This window comes from Priapulus caudatus, unplaced genomic scaffold, assembly GCF_000485595.1.
Source record: "Priapulus caudatus unplaced genomic scaffold, Priapulus_caudatus-5.0.1 Scaffold235, whole genome shotgun sequence".
Lineage (NCBI taxonomy): Eukaryota > Metazoa > Priapulida > Priapulimorpha > Priapulimorphida > Priapulidae > Priapulus > Priapulus caudatus.
The window spans coordinates 247,619-265,133 of record NW_014577296.1 but is presented as its reverse complement, the minus strand read 5'-3'; the positions used below and the strand labels follow the sequence as shown (position 1 = coordinate 265,133).

General features: G+C 46.2%; 1 protein-coding gene across 5 annotated transcripts in view; it reads left to right on the top strand.

Moving 5' to 3' along the window:
* The first annotated feature begins 161 nt into the window (after positions 1-161).
* LOC106807808 (neuron navigator 2-like) overlaps positions 162-17,515 on the top strand; it is an 80,264-nt gene continuing 62,910 nt past the window's right edge. For all 5 annotated transcript variants that reach the window (XM_014810263.1, XM_014810265.1, XM_014810267.1 and 2 more), the window contains exons 1-2: positions 162-271; positions 7,421-7,566. In XM_014810263.1, coding sequence (XP_014665749.1) covers positions 246-271; positions 7,421-7,566 — 172 coding nt within the window. In that variant the 5' untranslated portion in view covers positions 162-245. The remainder of the gene's footprint in view (positions 272-7,420; positions 7,567-17,515) is intronic.

The following is a 17,515-nucleotide window of genomic DNA, read 5'->3' as shown; positions in this document are numbered from 1 at the left end:
CTATATCTACATCTGATCTATGGTTTTTGCCTCGTTTTTGCATTCTTAACGCAGTAAGAACAACCCACCACCCCTTTCGCAGTAAAATAGTTACACCCAACCTGTGACGTCGAGTGCTAGTCTCTTGGTGAATGACTCATATCCGGAACCAACATGAAAAACAAATTTTGATTCAGTGAGAAGGTACGGCTTCAGTTATCGTTCGTAGTGATGCCTGATGGTTTAATCTAGAATTACATGATGCGATGACAACAACTAAGCAGAATCACAGGTAAGAGCGCGACTGTTATGTATAACCACGAATATAACATTAATCATTGACATTATGTCTAGGCCTGACGGTGCATCAATAACACTAATACTAATAGTAATAGGGGGCCTAGTAATACTAATAGTAATACTATTACTAATAGTAATAGTAATACTAATACTAGTAATACTATTTACTAGTAGTAGTAGTACTAGTAGTAGTAGTAGTAGTAATACTACTACTAGTACTAGTAGTATTACACAGTAGCCTGAGTAAGGCCTATGCCCTGGGTGTGCCAAGACTTGAACCCGCAAGGATATATTTCTGACCTTATAGTTATAGTATACTGTGGCGCATAGGGTCTATGTCCCCCAGGGCCAGGGTACGTACTGCCGGAACGTACCCTGGGTACAGTCCGGTATACCGGAACGTACCCTGGTAACTATTTGATATGGTTAGAGTTAGGGTTAGGATTAGGGTTAGGATTAGGGTTAGGATTAGGGTTAGGGTTAGGGTTAGGGTTAGGGTTAGGGTTAGGGTTAGGGTTAGAGTTAGGGTTAGGGAGTAGGCGTAGGCGACTCCCTAGACTTGTTAGTGAAGTAGGCGAGGTACGGTCCGGCATATTAGATAGTACCAGCTAGGGTACGTTCCGGCATAGCTCTAGTACTATAGCCCGCGGATCGCTGCCGCAGGCGCGATCCGCGGCAGCGATCCGCGGCCTGCGGCAGCGATCCGCGGGCTATAGTACTAGAGCTAGTTCCGGCAGTACCCTGGGGGACATAGACCCTCTCAGCTATACTGTGTGTGCTATTTTGAATGTCATATTTTAGTTTGTTTATGTGCAAAATGCATATATATATATACTTTGACCTAATGACTATAATTTATGGAATTTGTTCTTATATTTACAAGCAACTGCAATTTGATGATAGTTCAAAACTCAAGACAGTTTTAATATTGTATGCAATTAAATTATTTTCAAATTCTATACTACGGCTACTGTAGGCTGTAGCAGAGTCACCACTGACGCCGTTGTATATTTATTTATTACCTTTTCTGAGTATGATGATCACATTTGGGGACCCTGAGACATGTTTTTGTTGCTGTAAAGGCAGTGTTGTATGGAATCACAAGCATATGTCATAGAGGTCTAGTAATCTATAAAGCTAATTTCTGTTATGTTAGTGCACACAATGTCAACATGTCTATCAAATAATTGGTATACCTCTGTGCATATCTCTATTGTCCAAGTACTGCAGACAAAGACCACGTACGTTTGTACAATTAATATGAGTATTAATAATTAATAATTGCCAATTTCTACACATGTGAGGGACCTGAGGGTGAGTATTATCTCAGTCCTGTAGTTGTGTAGCATTCTAACAGACATGTTTTATCTTATCTATCTTATTTGCTTTTACAGTTTGATTGAATGCGTTGCAAAAATCTGGTTCTAAGTTAAATATTTGTTTTGTATTCACAGACTGTTATCACTGGCGTGTCTGTCTACATAAAAGTTTAATGATTTCATGTTCTCTTCACTATTCTTATTAGGTTATTTATTTCCCCAAATGTAAGCAGATGGTTCAAAATTAAGGGCAGCAATCAGCAGTTTTGCTGCCTACAAAGGTCAGTTGGCTGCCTGCTCTTAACATCAACAGCAAGTATGTTTTGCCAAAAAACCTACTAAACCATATGTAGTAACGCACTGAAGATTCTGCCTCGTTGAGTAAATTTGCTGTCTGCCTTTTTTCTGATGGCAAGTACTTTATACTTGGCAAAAATGTTAATTTCTAATCCTGAAGAAGATATAAGAGAGTTGAATGCATTTGTGTGGACTGTTATTAATTAGTAGTATCTTGTTGAAAACGTCTACTTTATACTTTTGGGGTATTTCAATACAGAAATATTATACAAGGAAATTAATGAGGGATATTACTATATAATGTACACATAACTAGAAAATATAAATATGTGAGATAGATATCATGCCAATAATTGCATATTTGTTGACATCTGTGTCCAATCATTAGATAAATTGTCCCGAGAAATAGCTTAGCTCTCTATAGCAACTGCATAGAATCCCTCAGTCCAGATTTATGAAAACATTATAGTTGCTAACAGCAAAAGGCATACAGAGTTACATACAAGAGTGGGGTGAATATATGTTAAAGGAGCATATCTCTGGCATCTAGTTCTGGAATTTTTACACCCGATGTTAACTTTAAATTACCGATAAAAAACCATTGCTGCAAGTTCCAAAGTTTAAACATTGCTTTTCGCTAACCTAGTGCTGCAAGCAAATTGATATACGACGTGTTAACCAAGAAAAGCTGCACGGCGTGTAAGATGTTGAGAGGCGATAGATTGCATTTATATGAGCGATTCGATCGTAAAGCATGTAGGTAGCACGAGTTAAGACTGTACCATGCGCTAACTCATCTGTTATGAATGTGTTGACATGTAGCCTACAGGTGGCTGGCATTCCTGAAGATGCTTATAACCATCCTTGGCTTCATTTAGCTGCAGCTTATCATAATATTGTGCTTGGCACGCGGATGCATTCCCGAACGCCGAAATACGTCGCTCGCCCACGTTCCAAGAAGCAACTTATTAGGCTAATTGCTTGCCCAGCTCTGGGATGTAATCAGGCTGGCATTTGGGCAGGCACACGCTAGTGGTTTAAGCAATGTCTTGACCTTGCTCGCAGGGGAGAGGTTAAATTGGAACGAGGGGGGTACTCGGAGACGTTTACACGCCTCTGCGGCATATGTTGCTGATCATAAACCGTGTATTGCGCTTGTTCGGTCTACGTATGCACGGGAATGGATCCTCTACACGGCGATGTTTTGTATAGGGATTTGGGTCTCGTGAAGCGTGCATTCCTGTTGTGCACGCGGCTATAGCTCCTGCCTGCAATAACACATCACAGAGCTTGTCCTTCTCTAACAAGCTGTCCCATGCAGCCGCGTAGACCTACCAATAAACACACATATTGTTTAATACATCCAAGCTGTAATGACAAGTGCAGACCAACTGTAGGATTTAGTAGGTAACTGTGTATACAGTGGTGTGGGAGGCACTGCAAAGCCCCATTGAAACCTAGTGTTTGAACACGAATGTGATCCATGCATGCGTCCCAGTAAAAATCCGAGTCCGGTTACGAAATTTCATGAGTATGGGTGCAATGCGACCTTCCTAAGTCTAGGTGTAGAGAAATGGTAGCCATGCGGGATTATCTGATTTTACTAGAGCATAAAGACAACAAGTAGTAAGAATTACTTGCGAGGTAGGCCTACATGTACGCTCATTGATTTGTTCCCGATGTATGATAGTATCACCGATACGTATGGACAGAACTGAAGTGATCATCGATCGCGCCAGATCCACGGACCAGTCGACAGATCTAGAAGATCGATTTGCTGCAATTTGGCTCCGTGAATATCTGGTGACGCTAGATTTGTCTGATCATGTCTGCGAGTTCGTACCGCAATCGATCACGTCCAACCGTATTATATCAAGAGCGTATTTAAAGAAGGTACCTTCTTTATACGCTCTTGATTATATGTATGCTAACAGTGTGTTTGAGTGCAAGTTCGTGCACAGTATACGAACGATCGGCCTCCTGGATGATTAATGGCAGCATGTAATTCAGTTCCATACGTTGTAAAAGTAAATTGTGATAATACGGCTCGAAGGTTACAGTATGTGAGCTGTTTGCTCAATAAGCTATCGCAGCGTTAGCCCGACCAGGCTGTGCGACGGATTGTCTATACACGTATATTCGGATATTCTAACCCTAGCAATACTGTTTCTTGGAGCTATCGCAGCGTATGCTGAGTTTATAGTACGCTCGATGGCGGTGGGCGGAGTATATAGCGAGCCACGTGAAATGGGCGATGGTGTCATTTAAACGTAAGCACAAAATATGTTTTTCCCATCAGTCGTGATTTTTCGCCTACCGTGACTCGTTATTCCCACATAGAAAGCATGAAACGCGTGTTTTACTATTTACCGTGAATTTAATTTCACCTCGTGGATTTTTACACAGAATTTAGACCAGTTTCAGTAATGTAAAACTCAATGATCACTGTACATATGAAGAGGACCAAATCCTTACTATTATAAATTGAGATTTGGGGTACCGCGTCGGGCTTGTCTGCTCTAGTGTAATCAGTGAGTGTAAGTGCACAGTGCACTTTGTAGGCTTTTTCACGTGAAATGTACTACCGAGATGAGCCATTAGTTAAAGGTCTGTCAAATTTGGTGTAAGAATAAACACGCGCACGTACAGATGCGCACGTGCGCTCTTCAGCCATCACACTATTATTAATGGTTCATATCCACAATCCGCAATTAATGTTTGTAGCTTCTCTGTATGGTGTCGGTCTTGACCTCAAAATTGCATTCGTGAGAGTTAAAATCATTGTAAGTCAGCTACTTTAAAAATAAACCGTGCAGGTCGACATCGCACGGGATCATGAGCTGGCCGATTGTTCATCGGCTGGCTGTTGGATAGCTAGGGACGTAGGTTGCTTCGAAAGCTCCAGGTGACATTTACGTTTACATTCTAAAAGTCTAACAAAGACTCGCTTTGTCGCTCGAGCCCATGTGTCCGCGGTACAGTTTGGCCGCCTGAGGATTTCCTCCCAAGAACCGCGGCAACATATTATCGCAATTTGTCAGACCGGTGGGAAAGCACTCTTGCTGATCCGACTATAGCGTAATGACTGCCATCTTGCTAGCACTCTCGCGGGGACAATACGGCGCGTGAATGTGTGCACGCCACCTTACAACAACAGACAAGTGCCCGGCTGTCAAAAGCTGTACATCCCCCATTATTCGGGGCTTAGCCATTCCTCACCCAGTCGGCGGCCGCTTACAGCGCCCTCTTTTTTTTCGAAATCCGTTCTAATGTTCTAATGTTTCGCAGCGTGACGGGCGACTTCCACGTAGTACGACTTTGTTTTTGGTCACGTTCTGACTTCCGCGTGATTTTCTCGAGATGTTGAAATGCGTGATGAGTCGAGTCAATATTTAATCGCTGGAGTTTTATCGGCGTCCGTGCGCGCGGCCGTAAAGCGACTGGCGCTGGATGAGTTTTATTTTAATTTGGGCGCCTAGCTCCTCTAGATCTCATCGCGGCGTGTTACTTACGTAGCCACAGCTTAATACAAATGTGCGAGAGTAGTGCGACTGCAGAAAAATGAGAATCTACCGCTATTACACAGACACGCGCATATATAGGCACGCACGCATGGACGCACGTACGCACGCACACACGCACGCACGCACACACGCGCGCGCGCACACACGCGCACTTAGGGAGTATTAATCTAGGAGGTCATGTCGAAATATGTGAGGCTGTAATATGTGAGGCTTATAAAATGGGAGTGTTGTTTGGGTGCATTACTCTGGACAAAGAGAGGGGCGTGTAAGATCGAGAGAGAGAGAGAGAGAGAGAGAGAGAGAGAGAGAGAGAGAGAGAAGCGGACGGGAGGGAGAGAGTATGTGGGGAACTCGAGAAGTGCAAACATGACTGCGTTTCGCTTCAATCGTTATAAATAAATGTTATGAGAACGCATGTTTGTGGTAAATTGGATGCCGCTTACACAATGCGATAAAATCACTATGTAGTCTCTCAGGTGGACAAGGAAAATAAGGTCTACTCTAAGGCCATGCAGGAGAGATAGAGTGCATCTCCACAGCACAGCGCGCAGGGATCAATAAATTTATCTATAGAGAAGGATTGAACAACTCTGGTCAAATTGCACGCGATTGTGCGAGCAGGCGGGGGGTTTATTCCATATTTCTAACGAATACTGCGATTACAGCAGGTGAAAGAGTTGCGTAATAAAAATCCTTCGCGGCGCGTCTGACGACTGCGAGTTAGTTTGGAATAATATATAACGTAAAATTGTGATCAGCGCGGAGGTGGATAGATTGACCGGGACTGCGACGGATGCGGTGTACGTTGCTGAGGCTGAGCGGCGCAACTGCTGCGCCATGGGCCGCCTTGTCGGTTCCGCACCATTTTGCCTGCGAACGCTGCGCTGGGAAGCCGAGGTCTCAAGTTCACGACGGCGATGCTGCCGGGAGAGTGGCGCGGTCTATTTTCGATGAGCAAATGAAATTTGAAACATTTTTCCGACGGGGCCCCGCGTGAAAAAAGCTGCGCGCCCCATGCACGGGAGCGTGCGCGCGCGCGCTCGGCACGAGTTCGCACTCTCGTCTCCGTCTGAATCTCTCTCGTGTGTGCGTCTGTGTGAGTGCGACACGAAACAGCGCGTGCACGCCAGAGTGGTGCAATTTCATGTAGTGGCTATTTCGCTATCGCGCGTAGTTCGCTTACAGATCGAGACATACTGTGTCGCCGATCGATTTTTCCGCGTCTCTATCAAACTATCTAGAACCGGGCCCGTCTGTCTGCATGGTCGCCACGGGGAACGAGCGGCTTTTCTACGCGCTTGCAAGTTATCAAGTTGTACTAAGCGTTCTGAAGAGTGACAGACATGATGAGGCGCTGACAGTGTGTTTGCATATAGTGCTCAGGTCGGCGGACGAATTTTAATGTGCTTCACATCTCAAGCAGACGGAACAGCAGAGTTTTCTTTTCAGTTTATTGTTACTTCGAATCGATATGTACGCGGGCCAGTAAGTTTATATAGTTGGCATTAGTATTGTTACGGAATTGCGTATGTTCTGGATGATAATGAGAAGGCTTTCACGAATTTACTTGCACCTCGAGCGAGAATTTGTATTCACTATTCATTGCCTGTCAGCGATTAGTTCGATATTGAAAACGTCGGTCGTAGATATGGTTACGCGGTTATGAAGCTATGCAATTCAAGTGTATGATAGAGGATGATGGAAGTTTGATTATATTTCTAATGCTTTACATATCACAGAGGTTTGTGGGAAGTTTAGAAGTGATGCTATTCAGTTTTTGCGTTTATTAAAAGCAACAAAGAATAATTTCTTCGATGTTTTTGTAATCAGCTCGTAAGAATTGCAAGAGAAATATATTCATTATGTTTAATACGGTCGACTATAAATACAGCAGTATTTATAAAACTGTGTCAGCGAGTACAATATAAAAATCTGATGTCTCTACCGGTGACAACTTTCGATGGCTCATAAAGTTCAATACAATCTTTGCTTCGGTTTCAGAATACCAACAGCATGGAAAGGAAGCACCCCAACTGGAGGTGGGGGAGGAGGGGGAGGGTTAATGAAGACAAGCTTCACAGGAAAGTCCAGCTCTGGCGTGAGCTCAGCCTCCTCCTACAGTAGCGAGTGCGACAGCAGGATGTTTGGTGAGTACATGCACACAATAACATGTAAGCATTAGTTCGACACATTACAGTATACTCAGCATTCAACTCTCCTATATAGGCCTACATGCACTAACACGTGAATGTGCAGACGTGTTCGGAACCGCGTGCTGCATGGACGCGATCATGTGAACACATTCTTGGAAATGTATGCGCATATTGATGTACCCAATCCCGTATTATCCGTACATTATTCTTTCAGTTAATCACATAGTGCCATTGATCTATAATGCATATATGCCTGCATGTTACCTCACATGTGCGTGCCCCATTTCGTTTGCTTCGCGATCAGTAATACCATTGCTAATACTTGCTGGGCTTTGTGTTGTCATCTGTGGCTGTAAGTGTGACAAGGTCGTGACCTCGGGCGGGCTGTTATGTAGAGTGGTTGCGTGTGCTCATGTATATGTGCGTGCGTGCGTGCGTGCGTGTGTGGTGTGTGCGCGCGTACACGTATGCGTGTGTGCGCGTGTGCATGTGCGCGTGTTCGCGCTTATGTACGTGCGTGCGCTCTTCTGCGCGCGCGGGCGCGTGTCTGTTACCTGTCACCTGTCACCTGTTATGGTTGAGAGAGTTCGCTTTTATTGATGAGTGAGTACATTGTGAGAGGAGCGATTACATGGGTAAACTGTTGCCACCAGCCTGCATGTCTTTGTTAGTCGAGATGCTTAACAATAACAACGACGACGACTACGACGACTGCAACAACAGCAACATCACTGTTATTAGTATTATCAAGAGCTAATAATACCTTATTAAGAGGTACCTTAAGGTTACCTTAATAAGACTCAAGAGGTATTATTAGCTATTGGTATTATTGTTATTATTATTATTATTATTTCCAAAGTGGATCACGAAATTAGCCGATGGCTTCTTGGTTGGCCGTGTCCCAACCTGGGACATAGGGATTCAATCCAGAATTTTTTGCAGGATGTGTGTTGTTCCCAGTAGTGCGATTTTCTGCACTTCTTGGGCAGTGTGGTGGCCAATTATTATTATTATTATTATTATCGCCAGCGTCATCATCATTATTGGCAGCATCATGGTTGTGCTTATTGCATGCATGCGATTGAGAGTCTTCTAGCACCCCATTCACATATTACATCTCTACAGTACCGATGCCACGACATTAATATGTGCTTGCCGTATTGCTTTCTATTGAGTTGAAGCTGATCTACCGGCGCCAGCTTGTTAAATATTCACGAGGAATAATCAACCCTGTCGATCTCACCGGTTGGCGTCATGGCCCAGCATAGATCGCTATAGCACGCTGCCTTTCCTCTCGAAAAATCGTAAATGCAGTCGATTCGACTGGTTGACGAATTTAATGGGATACGGCATTTGCGAAACTCAATCGAAATTGTTTGATACCATGTTATCAGCGCGATCGCGGGGGTTTTCGTCCTCGCTTACTGGTTTAGTTTATGCTTTAGTTATGCTTTAGTTACTGATTTAGTTTATGCTGTAGCCGCGCTCCGTCTTTGGTAATGACTTGTGATTTGCGTGGCAGTCACGAAGGCAAGGGGCCGCTTTCGCAAATATCTCGGCAAATTTCAGTCGCTTTTAACCTATTTGCTGCGTGCGTACAACGTAGAAGGTTTCGTTTCGAGTCATGTCCTCGTTGCGTGTGACAGTTACGTACGTGTACCCGCTGATTTCTATGAGGAAATGCGGACAAACGTAGCATGTTTTTGTCGTCTGAGCGTCTCTGAGGGCGGGCGTCTTGTAAATCTTGCCTTAACCGTTACCTCTCGGTTCCACCCAACGCTGGCATGGATCAACGCACGCAATGCAATCACGCACGCGACAGGTATACGTCACAGGTACGCGGGCGCCTGTTTATATAAATAAATAAATATATATATATATATAAATATATATATATATATATATATATCCAATATGAATCCCAAAATGCAATTTGCTAGGTACGATTGCCGAATTTAACGACTGAGCCCCACGCAGAGCGGCGTATGTCTGGTCCGTATATTCCCCCCAAAGATGGCGTGATTGGCACGGTCGGAAATTCGGAATCGCGGACAGCTGTTTTTGCGGGTGTTGCTTGCTGGGTGCGTGGCGCGCGTTCGTGTATCCGCGGGCTTGGGGGCTGGTAGGTAAGTGGCTGGTGTGCGTCTGTAGCCACTCTATTTCCCCTTCCGTCTCCCCTTCCGTCTCCCGCCACCACGAAGGGGAGGATTTCGGGAATCGGAAATTCGTGATCGGGCAGGTGCTTGCGCGTGGGAGCTGCTGCTAGTGGCAGCCACGCGCGGTAAGTGTGCCGCGGCCAATTCGGTGATTAGTGCGCGAGCGTGCGTAGCAGCGGCGCGGGAGCGGCCCCGCGCGCGCGATGTCTCTTTGTGCGCGCTTCTTTGACGATGATGGGCGCCGACGCGCTGCTTTTTACAGCCGTGGAGTGGATTTCCTCTTTACTGCAACCGCCGCTCCGTAAGCCGATCGGCGCTCTGTCTGTCCCTGTTTACACCCGAATGGCTCCGCGTCCAGTACTGAGCGTGCGACCGTATACGGGGGGACCCCTTTTTTATGATTTTATTTTTAAAACAACGCTTATCTTTACGCATCGTTCGGTGGTTTATGAGAGAGCGTCAGCGCGAACGCACGCGGGATGGCAGCGCCGTGCTGCGTGTGTTATCGGGGGGGGGGGGTGACCAAATTTGTCGTTATTCACCCCTGTTGGTTGTATTGTTATCAAGTTCTTGGTGTCAAGATAGAGTGTGCGATTGGGGTTCCGCTTCAAACTTTGGTCTTACAGACACGCGCACGCACGCACGCACGCACACACACCACACACACGCACGCACGCACGCGCACACACACATAAATTAGCCGAAAATTGTGTGCTCACGTTTATAATTCTATCTATACTAACATACATCATTTGCATGGCCGTTGCCAGTAAGTGGCGGGCTTGCTATTCAAAAGCCAACTGCGATAGAGAAAACTAACCGTCCGCGTAATGTCTGCTTAAATTTACCCTTCATAATTCCTAACATCCTGGTGACATATGCATCTTGCTAGCTTAGTCAATCGTTTCCCGAGGTAGCACTATAGGTGCATTCTACACAAGTAGGCATGAAACCTCAAAGTAATCAGCATAACCTTTCCTCCGTAAACATTGTACCTGATAATATTCGATGCTGAAGAGGCAGCTGTATATATGCGGTTGAGTGCACGTCAGACCTCTGGCGACTGCTACTACCGCCGGCTAATGAAACCCAACTTAGCGTATCTGGGTTTCATCTGTATAGACTACGACACCGGCGCCTACTCGGCCCTTTGTTTTCGAACTGCGGGGATTTGGCTTACGGTTGTTTTGAGCCACTCTGCAATCGATATCTAGCCGAGCGCGTATACATGCACATTGTAACAAATGCGCAGGCAATGAGAAGGATCAGTTCCGGGACAAGTGTAGCGAGGCCTATTTGTAGCGAAACTTTGTACGTACGCACTAGGGTTCATGTAGCGGATCGGCGAGGCGGGAGAGAGACGGCTGTGTCACATAACGCATCAGTATACAGAAGATACACATGTGCCGTAACAAATACGGGAGGCGTGGCCGCATGGGAGCAAGAGGGGGCGGGCACACGCTCCTTGTCGGCTTATTATGCGAGCAAAGTCGAGCCTTTTTTTGACCAGTCGAAGCGTGTGCAAGGGGTGGGGTTATAATGTGGGGGGGGGGACCTTGCACCTGTTATTGAGCTGTGTTAGTGCTGCATATATGTGACAGACAGACAGACAGTAAGCTGATAATCTCGCGCGAAAGTTCACAAAGTGTGCTAATTAAAATTTAGTCACCTCAATTTAGGTTGACGCGTCTTGTGTAATGAGTAAGGTAATATTGGAATTTCCTGTGGCACATTTCTGTGTGTGATGGTAAAATGAAGCCGTCAATCTTCTACACCTGGTCAATTGCCAGGTCATGGGCTATAGGAGCAGCTGCATGTAAATTAAAAAAAAGTGTTGGGAGTCATTTTAATTGGGCAACTTAGCACAAAATATATATGTGTCAACGCTTTTGCCATAAAAACTTTTTATTGGTGGTTGAAAAATGAAAGTTACTAGTGGTTTGAACATTTTCTGTACAAATAGGTGCGTGTAGTTTTCTTGGAAGGGTAAATAGGAGTATTGATTCATCACATTATTAGAGTGGTATACGTAGTCAGACCAGCTGCTACATCTTCCAGCCACCGAAACAATTCATATTCGCGTTGATTGACCCGTGCTCAGTCATATACAGACGGTCCAGTGCGAGTCAAATGACCATGGCGTAGACTAACAGCTTGCCTCAGGGGGAGTCCAGTGGGAGCATGCCTCGTGGGGGCACTCCGTTCCTCCTTTCCCACGTACGCCACACGTCTACAGTAGAGATATGCCCTGCACAGTCGCTCCGTGTATCCTCTGCCTACAGGGCATACTTTACCTTGGTTTAATCATTACACGGCATTACGTCATTATATAGCGTGTAACATCGTGAGAATGCACGCCTGCGATGGCTGACCTATAACAGCATTGATGTCAGTATGGATTTCCGTGACCAGGAGCCGACCGGCCGTCGGCTGATGAGTGTTGATCTGTTTACTAATTAGCGCGTCTATGCGAGCCTGCGCCGCGTAGTAAACAGTTGGTCTGCACACGCGCGAGAGCGTGGTGTGCGCGCAGCAGCGTGATACAGCACGATGTTTATGATGTGCTGTATCATCTCCCCTCCTCCCCCCAGACTGTCGTAATTGACAACGGACCGACCACGCGTTCCATCAGAAACTACGCGGTCGCGGGAATCGTGGAGCCCGCATGCGGCGCCGTCTGATTGAGTGAATAGGACGGGACCGTCCGGGATCTCGGTGCGCCACCGTCGGGCCGTTATTACAGGCGTCGTGTCGCGCAGCATTGTGCTGCCGTCGTCAGCGGCCGCGGCTGATTCAGTTACGGGCTCGTAAAACGTCGTTGCTGAAAGGTAGCAGCTAATATAATGACAGTGCACGCATGAAGGAGCGCGTCGCAGTTCTCAGCGCAGTCTCTCTGACACCCCCTCCCAGCGCAGTCTCTCTCTCACCCCCTCCCAGCGCAGTCTCTCTCACGCCCCCTCCCAGCGCAGTCTCTCTCACACCCCCTCCCAGCGCAGTCTCTCTCTCACCCCCTCCCAGCGCAGTCTCTCTCTCACCCCTTCCCAGCGCAGTCTCTCTCACGCCCCTCCCAGCGCAGTCTCTCTCACACCCCCTCCCAGCGCAATCTCTCTCACACCCTTCCATCGTGCTGGCCGAGATACTGTCAGCGCCTGCGTGTACAATGGTTGAAAGTTCAACAAACAAAACAAGAGGCTGATACACGTACGTACTGCGTACGTTGTCGGCTGCGATGTCGCGTGCAAGCATGTAGAGAGAGGCCGCAGGGCGTGAAGCTTGGTGATGGCTGCTGGCTGCAGCGAGTCGGTGCAAGAATTAATGACAACAACGGATCTCGAGCCCTCCCTCCCTCCCTCTCTCCCTAACTCCCTCCCTCCCCCTCCCTCCATTCCTCTCTCTCCCTCTCTCCATGTGTCCCCTTCCCGCCATTTAACCCTCTCTGTCCGCCCGTGTTGTCTCTGTGCCGCTCTTTGTCTCCCCCGCTCTCTCGTCTTGTTTATACGCGCCCGCAAAACTTTCTTGGAATGCATAATCCGCCATTCGTTTTTCACCGATTTCGTGTATATATTCAGATGCAGGCGAGTCGTTTTTCGCATTCACAGAATCCTTCGCCTCGTTCGACGTATACATTTCAGGATGTGTAGGGCAGGGGGGAGTGCTCAAGAATGCGAAGGGTTCTCATCACCTGCAGACACATGAGTGTTGATGCAAACACACCGCGCGGTTAGTATTTCTGTTATTATATCTAACAGCTTTTAGTGTGCGCGTAAATGCGCGTTTATTATATCTGTGATGGAGGTAAGCGGAGAATGGCGCTATTCGGCCGCACATCTGTAAACGCTGGCGATATATATATATATATATATATATATATATATATTACATATATATATATATATATATACCTAGGCCCCCGCCCGCGCGTACTTACCTGTATCAAGAGCGTATTAAGAAGGTACTAATCCTTCTTAATGCGCTCTTGCCTGTATGTATTACTTCAATCGTATTTACCTGTATATATATGCAGGGTGCGAAACTAACGGGAGTCCGGAGTCAAATACTCCCTAATTTATTTTCGGACTCCTTGATTTGACATATGCAGGAGTCCGCGTGACTCCCTGAAAATTCTGCTATATGCACTAACTAGTTCGTTCCACAGCATGGCCTCGCGGAATTATCGTATTTTTCCAGCAAATGTCCCCAAGAAAATTTAGCAGACGTGCACCGCAAATGTCCTGCAATGTCCAACGCGTTATTGTTAATATCTTTAGTTTTGAACTTCACACTGACTCCTTCATTTTGCTGCGGACTCTCTCTTTATGAGGGTAGGGGGTCCGTTGGACTCCCTACTTAAAAAGTTTATTTCTATCCCTGTGTATGTATTACTTCAATCGTACTTACCTGTATGTATTACTGCAATAAGTGTCGAGAACAATAAGCGGCAAACGTGAGCGAACGCGCGCGTTTTGCTCGCGATGAAATCTTGTTTCTCGAGCGTCTGCGCGAAGGGGTGATGTACCGCGCCGCGCTTTATCGCCCACAGCGGACTCGTGCATGACCGAAATCATAATGCTGGCGAATTAACTGCCGTTCACGCGAGGACTTCGGCGTTGGAAGTAGCCATACAGGTTTGCGTGTTGGCGCAGCCCGGTGGTTGACTTGCTGTTAACACACTCGCAGCCGATTCGCGACGGTCGCTTCCGCGTGCAGACGTACGAACGTCGCCAGTGCGTACACACCGATCAGAGGCAGTGCCAGAATCTACGTTCGCGTGGATCTCGTGTGGGTGGCTCTCTTGGTTTGTAAACGAAAGGCGGCTTTTTTCCGAAGCAACGGCGGAAGCTCTGGTACCATCGTGCGACACGTTGCTGCTGCTGTCGTCGTCGCCGCCGCCGTCGTCGTCGTCGCCATCGTTGTTGCTGTTGTTATTGGTGGTGTATGGTTGTGCATGTGCGAACGTCTGACGAGATTCTGGCGCGTTGTTGTGAGGCGGGCGTTGCTCAGAGGGGAGAAGTCGCTGCTATAGTGGGCAGCTAGTTTAACACGTGGCAACTGTTTCGAGGCTTCCCAGTTTCACAGCGAGATGAAGTCGAGTCGGCTCACGCCAGCGCGTCGCTCACTCAATTATGGTAAGATCTGTCACGCTGTCTAAGATACCTCGGGGTGTTACTGAATCTGTCATGAACAAGTACCTAACAAGCTAGTGCGGCAGGGATGTGTTGTCGGAGAAACGCGTAGTTTTGACGTGTGGACTCAGGACTCAGGAGTATAAAGAAAATTAGCTACTGACAAATTGGATGTTCCGATTTTGCTGTCCAGCTTTCCACTCCTTCTACCAACTGCCATCCTCGTAATTTCTAGCAACCACCGCACTCTTCCTCGCCCGCCTCTATACATCCTGCCCTCGCCAGGTCCCCCGCAACAATCTTAGCTTATCCCACCCTCCGTAACATCAATATATGCTACCCCACTCGTTCTCACATTCCAGAAAGCAATTCCCACCCCCTACATCAAACTCCACTAGTTAGCGCCACGTTAATTTAGTATGGGAAAATTAAAGCATGGCGTACTTGAAAGGTCGTTCGCTAAAGTTCTTGCATGTTAAGTGCTTTTCCCCGTGCAAATCTTGCGTGCGAAAACTTTCTGCGAAAAATCTCACGTGCTTTGTTGGCAGGCAGCATACAGTATTTATAGCAATAGGGAAACTACTCGGCACAATACTCGGCGCAACCATTTCCATCTAATAGCTGCGAATAATTAATAAATCGCCTGCCGTTTGCAGATGGTAGTAAGTAGTAAGACCAGCTGCTGCTATTGCGTCGGTTGGTGGTGGCGCGTAGCTCTGAAGTAGTCATCTACCATCTACTCTCACTAAGCATCCCGGGTAATTATAAATCTTGGGCTACTCGAGGACACTCATAACGATTCATAACAGCGTACGTATTCCTTCATTGCATCTGATTATCGCCTAGTGGTGATTACGAAGAGTCGGAGGATGAGGGATATTGTGAGGAGGGAGTGGGGCTTTGGTGCGGATGTTGTCAAGCACAGAGGTCTGTGGGGTGTTACCGATCGCGCCTGCATTCGCAGCATCCCGCATCTTTTTATGTAATGTGTTCTGAGGGATAATATTCTCATGTGTAACAGCTTGCCAATCACATCGCTGCCAGCTGGTCGGACAGGAGCACGCAGCTGTTGCTCGTCTTGAAATGTATTTGTATTAGAAGCATTTCAAATTTCACATCACATCTCAGCTCGATCAGCTCTGCTGCCAGTCTCACACGCACATCTGTTGTCGGATTTGTATTTAAAAAAAATCCGACTAGGAACGATTATGTAGATGGGCCGGTTTCTTTTGCTCTTCCATGATTTGCCTTGGCGTTTTTATTTAACCATCTTATGTGGCGTTGGACTCACGACAACGCCTGTCTGTCGTTTTTAATGTCTGAAGATGCTGGCATGTGTTACAGTAAAAAAATATCAACAATTAGAAAACGCCAATCAGTACTCAAAATGAATGCAGACTTGTACCGTTTTTAGACGATGGTCTCCTAATAGCAATGACACACGCATGATGTTTTACAGCAGTAACATATATCACTTTCATTGATTCATTAAAATAAAAAGCACGAAATATAGTTTTGACTGATAAGTAAGTAATGGATGTCCAGTAAGCTTTTGGCGTCTATAGGTGGAGGTTTAGATTTTCCCAACCCTGGAAGGTAAATAGTGGGTTAGCATTTATGCAAGTTACGCGTATGAATTATTGACGACTATTGAAAGACGTAGATTTGTTTAATAAAGTTATATTTAAATAGCCAAAGTTTAAATAAGATTTGGCGAAACGCCCGAAATAGGATTTAATTGTTGTAGCTTACCCAACTACCCCCTGGCCAACTCGCTACAGATTAGCTTACTATGCGTCCTAGCCCAGAAATTATTTATATGGGTCATGTGGAAAGTAGGCAAATCAACTTGGTGCTTTGTGCACATTTACACGGCTGAGCCTGATGCTTTTTGACAGTAACTATAATCAGTGTGATGGTCTAACTGGGAGAGGCGATGAATGAAAGAATGAGAGGTGAGATAAAAAATAAAGAAAGAGAGAGGAGAGAGAGAGAGAGAGAGAGAGAGCGCTCAAGCGAGTGATGTATATATATATATATATATTCATGGCCAGAAACGTTTTGCCAGGTAGTAAGTACTTGCTGCCAGAGAGAAAATGCAGGAGGCAGCAAACTTATTCACCCAGGCGGAAACCTGAGAAACCCCTAGCAGTTCCACTCCCTCCAACACAATCCTCTGACCATGTCGATAAGGAAGCTCATTTGTACTCCTAGCACTGTGTCGGCCTGATTTATGCATTCCAAATATAGTCGTCACTCATGCTGAACCCGAGTTGCACAACGAGCATAGACGGTTACGTATGGTCAACGCGATTTGAAAAATAAACAACTGAACAGCTGACCATCGTTTGACCAGATATTGCCTTTACATTTGGTTCTTTTACTTTTGTTTATTAGGAATTTCTTGGCATTGAGTATAGGTAGCAAACTGCATGACCATTGTAGGCAGCAAAACTTCTGCTTGCTGCCCTTAATTTCGAACCCTGTATGTGTGTGTGTGTGTGTGTGCGTGCGTGCGTGCGTGCGTGCGTGCGTGCGTGCGTGCGTGCGTGCATGCGTACGTGCGTGTGTGCGCGCGTGCGTACGTGTCTGGTAAATGAAAACTGGCCAAACGAATAAAGCATTTCAACAAATACTCTTTGCTTAAATGTAATTTCACGTCAT